Genomic DNA, 13,104 nt, shown 5'->3' with positions numbered 1-13,104 from the left:
AGAAGCAGGCTCCATGCACCGGGAGCCTGACGTGGGATTCGATCCCGGGTCTCCAGGATCGCGCCCTGGGCCAAAGGCAGGCGCCAAACCGCTGCGCCACCCAGGGATCCCTGTTGTTGTTGTTTTAAAGATTTTATTTATTCACGAGAGACACAAAGAAAGGCAGAAGCAGGCTCCCCACAGGGAGCCGGATGCAGGACTCCATCCCAGGATCCCAGGACTACAACCTGAACCAAAGGCAGATGCTCAACCACTGAGCCACCCAGGCATCCCCAAGAGTGGGGTGTTGAACTGACTGCACCCTATTTGCATCCCTATTTGCCATGTTTCCTAATTTGTGGTTCATTTCTTTAACTTTCCCCAGCAAGAACTTTTTGTTCTTGTTTCACGCATATGTCACCTTCTCTGACGTTTTCAGACTGTTGGTTATAATTAAGTTTCTCTCTGCTTTTCAGGTTTAAAAAATATCTCCATTCTTGGGGTTTTTTTTCTTGTCTGTAGGAAACTGTGTCCACTTACATCAGGTTTGGTGGTAGGTCTTATTTTTTTCTTTGGTAGTAGGTCTTAGACTCATTAGCTATCACTAGGGCACTGTTACTGTTTCTTACTCATGTGAAAGGCTTGAGGTGACAAGAGCTGGTTGGTAGCTGTGAATCCACAATGTTTTCAGATACCTAGCACTCTCCCACTTCCCTGTATTCCCATTTGTAGAGGAGAGTTCTGGGCCTTGTGATTTAGGATGGTAGACTCTAAATTACAAGCAGCTGGAGGGAAGAGGGCTAAGGGTATGCACCTGTGAACCTTGTACTGTGGTATGTTTTCCATTACCTGTTCTTCTGGCTATAACCATTTGCAAGGAAGGCTAGCAAATACTTATGTTCTGATTGTATACGTGCCCAGCAAAAAAAAATCCTGTTACTGTAGAAGATGGGAGGACAGCCAGTCTGAGATGGGAGGCTGTCTTTCCCACAGAGGCTTTCCCCCAATGTCTTGGGATCTTTGGCTGCCCATTAGGACTTGGGAGAGACATCAGAAGCTGATGAGAAACTCCCAAGCGCTTGGTAGGCCACACTGCAGTGTGATCTTTTGGGCTCTCACATCTCTCTGTCCTGTGGTTTTCTCAGGAGCCACCCCACTCCATCGTCTGCCTGTATAAATGCCTATCTACCAGCGTCCTGGGAGCTGAGCAAGGTGACAGGACAGAGGGTTTCTCTAGCTGTTGTTGGAACTGTCCTTTAATGCCCATTGCCGGTTTACCTCCTTCCTATCACCTGCTGTCCCAGAATCCAGAGCTCCTTTGATTCCATTTCTCCAGAAAATAGACTGATTCCAGAGGTGGTGGGGAGGCGTGGCCACCTCGATGCATAGGGCCAGGGAGTGAGAGGGAACTGGAGTTCCTCCTCCCATATTCAACGCCACTTGTGTGCCAGCCTGATTGCTAGTTCTGTCAGTTCCCAGGACCCTGAGCTGCCGGCCAGCCCCTCATATATTAGCACTTTTTCTGCCACGTCAGACCCGACTCTGCCATCCATTCTGACATACTGGGTTTGCTACCAAGCCTCTTATTCTTCGCTCTTTTTGGAGTCTGCTTTTCTAATCCTAAGGGCAGGAGAGCCTAAAGGACGTGTGTGAAGTCTATCTTGCTCAGCCAGAAGTTTTGCTACGTTCATGTTAGAAATGTCCTCATTCTTTAAAGCAGCAGATTGGCATTGATTTGCGTGCCACTGTTTCCAGCCTTTTGCTCAGCCTTGTGTGGACGTGCAGAAAGACTTCTGCACAAGGCAGAAGGCAAGGTCCTTGCTCTCGAAAAATTTTAATGTAGTTAGAAAGATAAAATGTATTCCAGCAACTAAGAAATACCTGTAGTATCTAGTACTGTAGATTTTCAGAGGAGGAAGATTTTTGTGGGCTAGAATATCTGGCAGTGGCTTCTTAGAGGAAGTGGCCTTCAGCTGAGTCTAGAGGGATGAAATGGCAGAGAAAGAGGCAGAACATAATTCTGGGCAGGAGAAAAGAATAAGCAAAGGTAGAGAACAGAGCCTGTTCAGGGGGCAGTTGGCGGATACTTAGTCTAAAACACAGGTTATATTTGGAGGATACCAGGAAGATAAAGGTGAGGTAATTAGACTCAAGATGACTTTAAAATGTGTTTGGATGTATCTGGACTTTATGAAGAGGATGGAAGGGAACCAGTGGTGGAAAGGAGAGTGAGGTGATAAAATTGTTATTTGGGGAAGAGCCAACAGTTAGTAGCATGCAGGTAGTGGTGTGCAGGAGCTCCTGAGAGCCAAGTGGAAAATTCTCAGGAAGTTTTGCAAGCCGGTTAATGTTATTTTGGTAGCTTGAAATCAGCCAGGGTTAAAATACACCACAGGAATAGGCTCCCTTTCCCCCAGGAGCTGGTGGTTAAACCTTTACCAGTACACCACCATATACAGGACATGTTAAAGGGACAGACTTTCGTTAATGCACATTTATTCCTTGTTAGGCACTGCACTAGGCATGTTGTAGCTAAACCTGTCACGGAGATCCAGCAATGTTTCAGAATGTAGGACTCATAAAGATAAAACAAAAAGTTCTGGAGTTGGTGGTGATTTTGGGGGGATGGGAGGAGGGTGGAGGGTAGAGGAAGAGTGAAAATCTTAAGCAGGCTCCATGCTCGGCACAGAGTCCAGTTCAGGGCATCATCTGACAACCCTGACATCGTGATCTAAGACATAATCGAGAGCTACACACTCAACCAGCTGAGCCATCCAGGTGGAATTATTTTCAGAACTGAATGACTAGACTCGATGAAGGTTTTGTTTTGTTTTGTTTTGTTTTGTTTTTTTAGATTTTTATTTGAGATAGAGTGCGAACATGAGCGGGGCGTTGGGAGAGCAGAGGGAGAAGGAGAAGCAGGCTCCCCACTGAGTAGGGAGCCTGACTTGGGGCTTGATCTAACCTGAAGGCAGACACTTAACCACCTGAGCCACCCAGGAGCCCCTGATGAAGTTTTTTATAAGTGACAACGAAAACCAAAGAATAGCATTACTTGAAGATTTGTCATCTGAGAATTTTTTAAACAAGAATAACTGGGAAAGAGGCTAGTCAGCTTCAGTTTTGCTTACTGATTAGAGTAGCCAGATAAAGGTGGCTGTAGAAGACAGTTTCCAGGTGGCAGAATGTCCCATGATTCTGTTTAAGAATGGGACCAGAGCTTAGGGGATAGATTCAAGTTGGGGATATGAGACCTGAAGCAGTTCAGAAGGTGTGAAGGCAATGGACAGAAACTATGTGACAAATCCCCAGGGCTTAGAGATGAAAGAGAAAGTGAAGGGAGGCTGGTGGCTTTCTACCTATGGCACCATCTTGCCTGCTGTGTTTTCCAGTTCTTTCAAAAGGAATCCTCCCTGTGAGTCACGTTGCCGCTGCTCACACTTTGTCTTCATCATGTCTTTTTCCTTTGCTATTGTTGAGAGAATTCACATACCATAAAATTCATTTTTAAAATGTACAAGTGAGTGGGTTTTTGTGTATTCATAATGTTGTGCATCTATCGACACTAATTCCAGATCATTTCATCACCTCAAAAAGAAACCCTATACGTGTTGGCAGTTACACTCCATTCCCCCAGCATGCCCTGGTAGCCCCTATGTTACTTTGTGTCTATGGATTTGCCTATTCCTGGACATTTTATGTAAAATAGAATCATCAAATGTATCGTGCTTCATGCCTGGCTTCTTTCAGTTAGCAAAATATTCTCAAGGTTCATTCATGTTGTAATGTGTATTAATACTCCATTCTGTCTTAAAATTTTTTATCTTTTAATTTTGGTAAAAACATCACCTAAAATTTATCATTTTAATTATTTTCAGATATACAGGCCAGTGGCATTAAGTGCATTCAGTGTTGTACAGGCATCACCACTACCCTTTTTAGAACTTTATCCTCATCCCACACATTGTTTAGCCATTAAACAAAACTCCCCATTCTCCCCCTTCCTCCAGCCCCAGTAATCTTTTTTTTTTTTTTTTTAAGATTTTTTAAAATTCATGAGATGGTGGGAGTGGGGCGCAGAGACACAGGCAGAGGGAGAAGCAGGCTCCATGCAGGGAGCCTGATGTGGGACTCGATCCCAGGTCTCCAGGATCACACCCTGGGCTGAAGGCGGTGCTAAACCACTGAGCCACCTGGGCTGCTCAGCCCCGGTAATCTTTATTCTACTTCATGCCTCTAGGAATTTGTCTGTGTACCATGGGTATTCATATAAATGGAGTCCTACAGTATTTGTTTTTGTCATTGGCTTCTTTCACTTAGCATAACATTTTCAAGTTTCATCCATGTAGCATATACCAAATTTTTCATTTTAAGATTGAGCAGTATGTCATGTGGATCCTTCCATGTTTTGTTCATTCATCAGTTACTGGACATTTGGATTTTTTCCTCTTTTTGGCTATTATGATTAATGTTGCTTTTCACATTGGTGTACAAGTTCTTGTGTAGACCTAGGTTTTCATTTTCCTTGGGTTTGTACATAGGAGCACAAGTGCTAGGTCCTGTAGTAACTGTCATGTTTAATTTTTTGAAATACTGCCAAACCGTTTTCCATAGTTGCTGCAGCATTTCACATTGCCACCAATGGTAGGATGGTTCCAATTACTCCACAACCTCACCAACACTTATTTTCCATCTTTCAAATTCTAGCCATATCTCGTGGGTGTGAAGCGATATCTCATAAGTTTGATTTACATTTCCTGATAACTAATGTGTTGATTAGCTATTTGCGTGTCTTCGGAAAAATGTCAATTCATATCCTTTGCCCATTTTTAATTGGGTTTTCTGTATTTTTATTCTTATAAAAGTTCGTTTATATTGTCTGTATACTAGGTTTTTTTAAAATATGATTTACAAATATCTTCTCCCATTCTGTGAGTTGTGTTTTCATGTTTTTTTTCTTTTCAAGAATGTAGAATATCTTTTTATTAAAAAATACAGAATTATCTGTAGGTTTGGACAATGACAGTAGTAAACCATTATGTTATCAGCTTAAACCAGTAAATGATGGTTATAGTGACTTTTCTTCATTTTTTTTCATTTTCTTGATAACATCCTTCATTTTTTTAATAATAAATTTATTTTTTTATTTGTGTTCAGATAGCATCCTTCAAAACACAAAAGTTTTTACTTTTGAAGTCCGTTTAATCTCCTTTTGGAGATTTGTGCTTTTCATGTAATTTCTAAGAAGCCATTATCAAATCCAAAGTCATGAAGATTTAAACCTAATGTTTTAAGAGTGATACAGTTTAGCTCCTACATTTAGGTCTATGATCCATTTTGTTAACTTTTTATGTAGCTTGAAGTGGGAATCCAACCTCACTCTTTCACAGGTTGACATCCAGTTGTCCCAGCACCTTTCATTGAAAATACTACTCTTTCCTGTTGAATGGGGCTGGTCCCCTTCTTGAAAATCCATTGACTACAGAAGTATGGGTTTGTTTTGGATTTTCAATCTGCATTGTCAGTTCTGTTCTATTGACCTATGTGTTTCCTTATGCTGTTACCACACTGGCTTTGCTACTATAGGTTTGTAAATAAGCTTTAAAATTTGAAAGTGTGAGTCTTCCATTTTCTCTTCTTAAATATTTTGGCTATTTGGCATCCCTTGATTTTGCATGCAAGTTTTCAGGTCAGCTTGACCATTTCTGCAAAAAAGGCTATTGAAATTTTGGTAGTGGTTGCTTTGAATCTGTAGATCAGTTGGAGACTATTGCCTTCTTAACTATATTAAGTCTTTTGATCTATGAACATGGGATGTATTTCTTTTTTTGGGGGGGGGATGTATTTCCATTTATTTAGATCATCTTTAATTTCTTCAGTATTTTGTAGTTTTTAACATACAATTCTTGCAATTTAAATTTATTGTGGCTTCCTTTCATGCTATTGTAAATGGAATTGTAGTCTTCATTTTTGGATTGTTTACTGCTAGATTAGAGACATGCAACTAACTCTCATATATTGAAATTGTGTCCTGCAACTTGTTGAGCTCAGTTTTGGTTTTGGTTTTGTTTTTTGTTTTTTGTTTTTTACCTCTAGTATTTTTTTTCTGGATTCTTAGGGCTTTCAATAATATTATGTACTTCATCTTGAGTATTTGTCTTCCTTCTTCACAGGCCTTGTTGCTTCTTCACCGACGATCAGCTCCTCCTGAAGAGCAGCACCTGGTGGAAGCAGCTAAGCTTCTTGTTCTCCTTAACCTATCCTTTACATACCTGAGGCTGGAGAGACCCACCACGGCTCTGCGCTATGGAGAACAGGCTCTGCTCATTGACCAGAAGAATGCTAAGGCCCTCTTCCGGTGTGGACAGGTGTGTTGGAGGCCAGGGACTTGAGAACAAGCACCCAAGAAAAGAAAGCAGTGATGTTCAACTTGGGCACTAGAAAAATGCTCTTTCCTAACCAAGTATGTTTTTAAAACTCTGTCCTTTGCAGGCCTGTCTTTTCATGACTGAGTATGAGAAGGCCCGAGATTTTCTAGTGCGAGCCCAGAAGGAACAACCCTTCAATCATGATATCAATAATGAACTGAAGAAACTGGCTAGGTGAGACCTGTTTGCAGAAGTGCAAACCAAAAAAAGAGGCCAGTGACCATCTGGGAAAAGGATGGTTTGGAAATGTTGCCTAGCATGTGTTGGGAGGCAGCGCCCCCTAGAGCTGGCTTTATGAAGCGCTAAACCAACAGCTCCCAGTGAGAAGGTGGGGCAGACCTCCAGACTAAGTCGGGATCATTTCCCATCTCCCTGTTCCCCACTGCCTATCCCCAAAGTAAGCATCCTAAAATAGGTGGGCCCATGTAATTTGTAAAAAGGGTCTTGTTCTTAAGCTACTCCTCCCTACTTGTCACCAGTTGAAAACCACTGTTCTTGGGATGCCTGGGTGGCTCAGTGGTTGGATGCCTGCCTTTGGCTGAGGTTGTTATCACAGGATCCAGGATCGAGTCCCACATCAGGATCCCTGCGAGGAGCCTGCTTCTCCCTCTGCCTAGGTCTCTGCTTCTCTCTCTCTGTCTCTCATGAATAAATAAATAAATCTAAAAAAACAAAACACTGTTCTTAACAGACTGAAGAGAGGGGTCTTTCCAGTCTGACCCATGCCAATAGGGTAACATTCTTGTTACCCACGTAACATACATACCAGTGTTTCAGTAATACAACATTTTGTGATTATGGACATTATTTTCAAAGTTTTCTACAATGAATATATTATTAACATATAGGGGCAGCTCCAGTGGCGAAGCGGTTTAGCACCGCCTGCAGCCCAGGGTGTGATCCCGGGGACCCGAGATCAAGTCCCACATCGGGGTCCTTGCATGGAGCCTGCTTCTCCCTCTGCCTGCGTCTCAGCCTCTCTCTCTCTCTCTGTGTGTCTCTCATGAATAAATAAAATATTTTAAAAAACACATAAATAGTGTGTAATTCCAATACCTCAAAATCCACTTTTTAGATTTTTTTTTTGGTCCTTCTGTATTGCTCTCGTTGACATTAAGCATTTACACTAGATTGCTAGTTAAAGCTTTTGATGTTAAAAAAAAAAAGTCCGAGGTATGTGCAACTCTTATATTCGGATCCATTTGTCACATTTTAGGCCTTTTAGAACTGTCCAGCAATTTCTTCTGTGTTTTTCTTTTTTAACTGAAACGATTTTTTAAATTTTTAAAAATATCTTATTTTTAAGTAATTTTTACACCCAGTATGGAGCTCAGACTTAACAACCCCAAGATCAGAGTTGCGTGTTCTATCAACTGAGCCAGCCAGATGCCCCTGTTTTTCTGATTTTTAAAAGTATCTTGTCGGACACCTGGGTGGCTCAGTCAGTGAAGCATCTGATTACAGGGTCCTGGGATCTAGCCCCCATGTCTGGTTCCCTGCTCAGCAGGGATCTCTCTGCTGCTCCCTCTCCCTCTCCTCTTGCTTGTGCGCACACATGTGTGTGCTGTCTCTTGCTCTCTCTCAAATAAGTAAATAAAATCTCTCTCTCTCTCTCTCTCTCTCTTTTTTTTTTTAAGTACCTTTCCAGGCAGCCCAGGTGGCTCAGCGGTTTAGTGCTGCCTTCAGCCCAGGGCCTGATCCTGGAGACCGAGGATCGAGTCCCACATCGAGCTTCCTGCATGGAGCCTGCTTCTCACTCTGCCTGTGTCTCTGCATCTCTCTCTCTCTCTCCCTCCCTCTTTCCTCCTCCCTCCCTCCCTGTCTCTCATGAATAAATAAATATAATCTTAAAAAATAAAAATTTAAAAAGTACCTTTCCAGTCCCACCTAGGGTACCAAGAATAATAATAATAAAAGTATCCTACCCAGGGTACTCATAAATTAGACATAGAAATTTTGGAATCTCACCATTTTTTAGCACAGAAATCTCAGAGTAGAGGCCATGGAGTATGATGAGGCCACTTGACAAGATTCAGCCTGGCAGCTCTCACAGTGGCTCCCAGACTTTTAAAGCTGCACTCTTCACATTATGGGCTTTTTGTCAAAGGGCTTCTTGAGTGGCCTCTGGGAGCCTCACGTGGCTCTCCTACCTCCCCAGCGTGGTTTCCATCCCCTCTGGATTCAGTTCAAGACCTACTGGATTTTCTGTATTTCTGGACCTGAATGTGGTATTCCAGCCACCAGATGTCACCTCCTACAAAGATAGACTTATCTAATGTGTGTTTCTCTCTGCAGTTACTACAGGGACTACACAGATAAAGAAAAAGAAATGTGTCACCGAATGTTCACTCCTAATGATAACGGCTCTACAGTAGGAGAAAATTGAAGGTAATCAAAAGGCTGAAGCAAAAAGGCTTCAGAATTTTGTCCAATATATGGAAGGGTGGTTCTCAGTCCACCAGTGAATACTGGCTGTCTACAATTGAGCATAGATAGAAGGAATAGAAAGTTCATGTGGGAGATAATGGCACAGTGACTGTGTGGAGTACACATACCATGGGCCTTCTCGTGGAGATTGGAAAGTCCAGCTGGAGCTGGAGGTTAAATTTATAGGTTTAGGAGGTATTAAGCTTAAAAATTAAAAAACTTTTTCTATGTTTTGTTAACCTTGCCCTCATAGGAGCTTGGAACATGGAACTGTGAGTATAGTCATTAATATGATAGTTTATCTGGACTTTGAAATGAAGAGGAATGCCTTTTCTTTTCTCTTTAAAGATTTTTATCTATCTACTTGACATAGAAAACACAAGTATGGGGAGCGGCAGGCAGAGGGAGAAGCAGGCTTCCTGCTCAGGGCTTATTAATCCCAGGACCCTGGAATCATGATCTGAGCCGAGGGCACACATTTAACTGACTGAGCCAGCCAGGCACCCAGGAATTGCCTTTCTTTTCTTTTTTCTTAAGATTTCATTTATTTATTCATGAGAGACAGAGAAGGTGGGGGAGGCAGAGACACAGGCAGAGGTAGAGGCAGGCTCCATGCAAGGAGCCTGACGTGGGACTCGATCCTGGGACTCCAGGATCACGCCCTAGGCGGAAGGCAGGCGCTAAACCACTGAGCTACCCAGGGATCCCCGGAATTGCTTTTCTTAATCTGGTTTTTCCCAAAAGCTTCAGTAGCACTTTACATCTAACACATTAAGGAAGACAAAATCCAGATGTCGAGAGGCAGGGATGGTCAGGGACTCTTAAGTTCTGCTTACTGTTAGTATGAGGGGCTAGAAGGAGTTAGAACTACCCAGGATCAGAACCTAACCTTCCTACTGCAGCAGACACCCTGTGGTCTAGCAGGCACAGGGTTAAGGTTTCCGTGGGAGTTCATGAGCGGAGTCTTTAGTCTGGTTTACTATTACTTAAGAAAATTAATGGAAACAAAATCACCTGCCTTAAACACCTGCTTAGCTGGGTAGCTAACTCTGCTCTCTTGAGAGAAGTTAAACAAGGAGCAACAAGAAAACAGCTGCCGAATGGGCTCATGGTAATAAATCTCCCCTTTGTTGCTACCTACCTCTCTCTACAAAAGAGAGAAAGGCAGTGAAAAGACCTATTCATCCCATTTTCACAAGTGATCTAAAAACTGCTGTTCTCTGCCCTGTCAAAAACAACCGGACGGTATCTGAAGTCAGTGTTGCCTTTATCATGGATTCCGACCCTGTGACCTCAGCCTTCAGGTCTTTTGGGGACATTGGAGTATTTGTAGGTCTTCTGAACTGAGACATGAGCCAAAGGGCTTCTCCTCTTTGGCTGTTGTTCATGTCCAACAGGAAGGGAGCTTTGCCGGCTTTTTGCCAGACATTTTTGACAGTCATCTGGCATGTCCTGCCATTTAGCGAAGACCCAGTTCTTCCAGGGTCCATCCTGGAAACAGGCCTTGGAAAATCCATCAGGGCAGCTACTTCTTGTTGTCTCTACCCCACCCCCCTCACCCCCAGCTTTCTCTGTCTCTGAGGCATTTTAGATCTGATGAGTTTGGGGTTTTTTTTAAGATTTTATTTGGGAGTTTTTTAAAGATTTTGTTTAATTGAGAGAGAGAGAAAGAACATGTGTGAGTTGAGGGGGAGGGGCAGAGGGAGAAGGAGAAGCAGACTTCCCACTGAGCGGGGAGCCTGACGTGGGACTCGATTCCAAGACCTGGAATCATGACCTGAGCCCAAGGCAGACACTTAGCAGACTGAGCCACCCAGGTGCCCCTGGACCTGATGAGTTTTTAGGTAGTTTCCCAGATATTCCTAAGTCCCAGGTGTTTAGGTCTAAAATGGCCATTCTTGTCCCTTTCCCACCACTGTTGAGATTATAACATATTTTGGCCTCTGGGTCTTTAGTGTTCTGTCATGCTCTCCTACATTTTTTGAGATCAGAGACCATATCTTTTTTGGTCTTTGTATTTTATAGCCTCTGGAACTATGCCCGGCACATGATTGGCAGGCACTCAGTAAATGTTGGTTGGATCAAGTGTAAAACAGCTGAAGTGCTAGACCAGCCTCTTTGAAACCATAGCCTCCAGGCTGGCTCTCATATTGGCTGTGAGGTTGCCTATTCTTGCCAGTGACTGAAACCTGTCCTCAGCTAGTAGCAGCTAGAAAAGATTCACTGGAGGGATTTGGGGAGCTCACAGAATTGGACTGGTCAAACAGCCAGTACTTGGGCAGGTGGAGACCTAATGTTCTGAAGGCCTCAAGGACCTTGTCTCCCCTCTGCCACATGTTCTCCCACCATAAAGAATGCCCAGGAGTCCCTTCCACAGCCTTTCTATTTGAGAGCCAGCTCTTCCTTACCCCACACCTAGCTCTTCTTCCTGCATGAGCCAGGGCTCCAGTTTGAAAAATCCCAAAGCAGGACTCTGGTCTGTTTGGAGTATGTAGAGGCCCATGAGGGGCACCCCTTCCCAGCGCCACAGAGTGGGGGCAGGGGAGGGGGCAATGACTGTGAAGTAAGAAGCTGTTTGTCCCAGAGATCAAGGGGATAAAGAGAATGGGCAGACAGAAGGGAAGGTGCCCAGCAAGGGTATTTAGCTATTGCAACACTCACTGTTCTCCTGAGTGGGACCTTTCATCTCACTCTAGTAGAGCCAGTAGATCAAATGAGGAATCTCTTGCGGTTTCTGCTCTGCCAGCAACTCAGCAGTGCAAGGGAGCAAACACATTATGACTTCCACAGCACCATCTTTTTCCTTAGTTTGGATTTTCAGAGGGCATATCAAACACACATACTCCTGGATGGGCGTATTCTTGGGATGAGCTAAGTCAGGCTGGAAGTCAATCTTTTGACTCATGCACATTGGAAGACCTAAAAGGTTCACAGCAAACCCCAAGCTAGTGTTTGATAAACTGTTTTGAAGCTGTCTTCCCTGTGGTTCACAGTGCAGTGAAGGCAGTAATTCGGTGTTTGTATTTGCTATCTTCAAACTTTATTAAATGTTTCCTAACTACCTACTTGGTTAAGACCTCCCATAGCTCTATCCACAGTCCTAGTGGTTTCATCAAGGGCACCAGAGAGCTTTTATAACCACTGCCAACGTGGCTGGAGACTGTTAGTATGTGTCTAACACCACTTGGAGTGGTGTTCTAACATTTTTCTTCATTCTGTCTCTGGGTCTTCAGTTAGAGTTTGAGTGTGCCCTTCCTGTCCTAATATGCTAGCATCTGCAACCCTTGCATACTTTATTGTGTCTGGAAAAGAGATGTAAAGTGAGCACTATAGCTATTTTCAGCTATTTAAATGGTTGACATAAAATAAGTGACTTTATCCTGTCATTTCCAAAGGGCAGGACCAGTATAGCAGACCTCTAACAGGAAAAGAAAATTTGGCTTCACATGAAAGATGTACTGATTGTCTTACCTTACATGTCATTAAGTTCCTCCAATATGGAGAGCACACACAGAAAAGGTACTACTGGGCACCCCAGGTGGCTCAGCGGTTTAGCGCCACCTTCAGCCCAGGGCCTGATCCTGGAGACCTGGGATCAAGTCCCACATCAGGCTCCCAGCAAGGAGCCTGCTTCTCCCTCTGCCTGTCTGTGTCTCTGTCTCTCTCTCTTTCTCTCTCTCTCTCTCTCTCATAAATTTAAAAAATCTAAAAAAAGAAAAGGTACTACTTTTGACTGATTTTTTTTTTTTTTTTTTTAAAGAATGCTTTGTAGTGAGCATCTGCTCCTGGGCCAGGCTTTTCCACTCTTCTGAGGAAATATGAGTAGTCTTAGGAGCTGGGGTGTTTCCATTAGGGTCTATCTAGTCAGAGCCGCCAGAGGCCCTTTTTGAGGTGGGTGACTGTGATGAGGTGACCTTCCTGGTCCTTCCAACTGCTACATTCTACCTTTGGTAGTTGCCATCCTTAAAGTACTTTAGTGGGAATGACCTATGAAGTCTTGTGCTTAGCTTTAGAAAAAGCACAGAGGGAAATGAAGTGGGAGAGGCCTGGCTGCAGAGCAATGGTGTTGGTTCAAATTGGACCAAATGAGAGGCATAGCTGCCAAAGAAGAGGCCACCGGCGGCCCTTTTTCATTCCTCACTCCTGCTCCAAGGACCTCTTGAACATGGACTGTTCTCAAGCACTATGGTGGGTGCTGGTGGCATGTGAGAAGTCCAGTCCCGCTCCTGCTGCTCTGGTCTGCAGAGCATGCTCTCCTGGAGAGGCCGGG

The 13,104-nt window shown here is 43.6% G+C and overlaps 1 protein-coding gene across 3 annotated transcripts in view; it reads left to right on the top strand.

Moving 5' to 3' along the window:
* Positions 1 to 13,104, top strand: part of FKBP6 (FKBP prolyl isomerase family member 6 (inactive)) — a 32,203-nt gene that overhangs the window by 6,427 nt on the left and 12,672 nt on the right. For all 3 annotated transcript variants that reach the window (XM_038539124.1, XM_038539123.1, XM_038539125.1), the window contains exons 6-8: positions 6,153 to 6,347; positions 6,472 to 6,581; positions 8,703 to 8,795. In XM_038539124.1, the coding sequence (XP_038395052.1) occupies positions 6,153 to 6,347; positions 6,472 to 6,581; positions 8,703 to 8,793 (396 nt within the window). In that variant the 3' untranslated portion in view covers positions 8,794 to 8,795. The remainder of the gene's footprint in view (positions 1 to 6,152; positions 6,348 to 6,471; positions 6,582 to 8,702; positions 8,796 to 13,104) is intronic.

This window comes from Canis lupus, chromosome 6 (assembly GCF_011100685.1).
Source record: "Canis lupus familiaris isolate Mischka breed German Shepherd chromosome 6, alternate assembly UU_Cfam_GSD_1.0, whole genome shotgun sequence".
Classification (NCBI taxonomy): Eukaryota; Metazoa; Chordata; class Mammalia; order Carnivora; family Canidae; genus Canis; species Canis lupus.
This window is presented reverse-complemented; position numbering and strand designations above follow the sequence as displayed.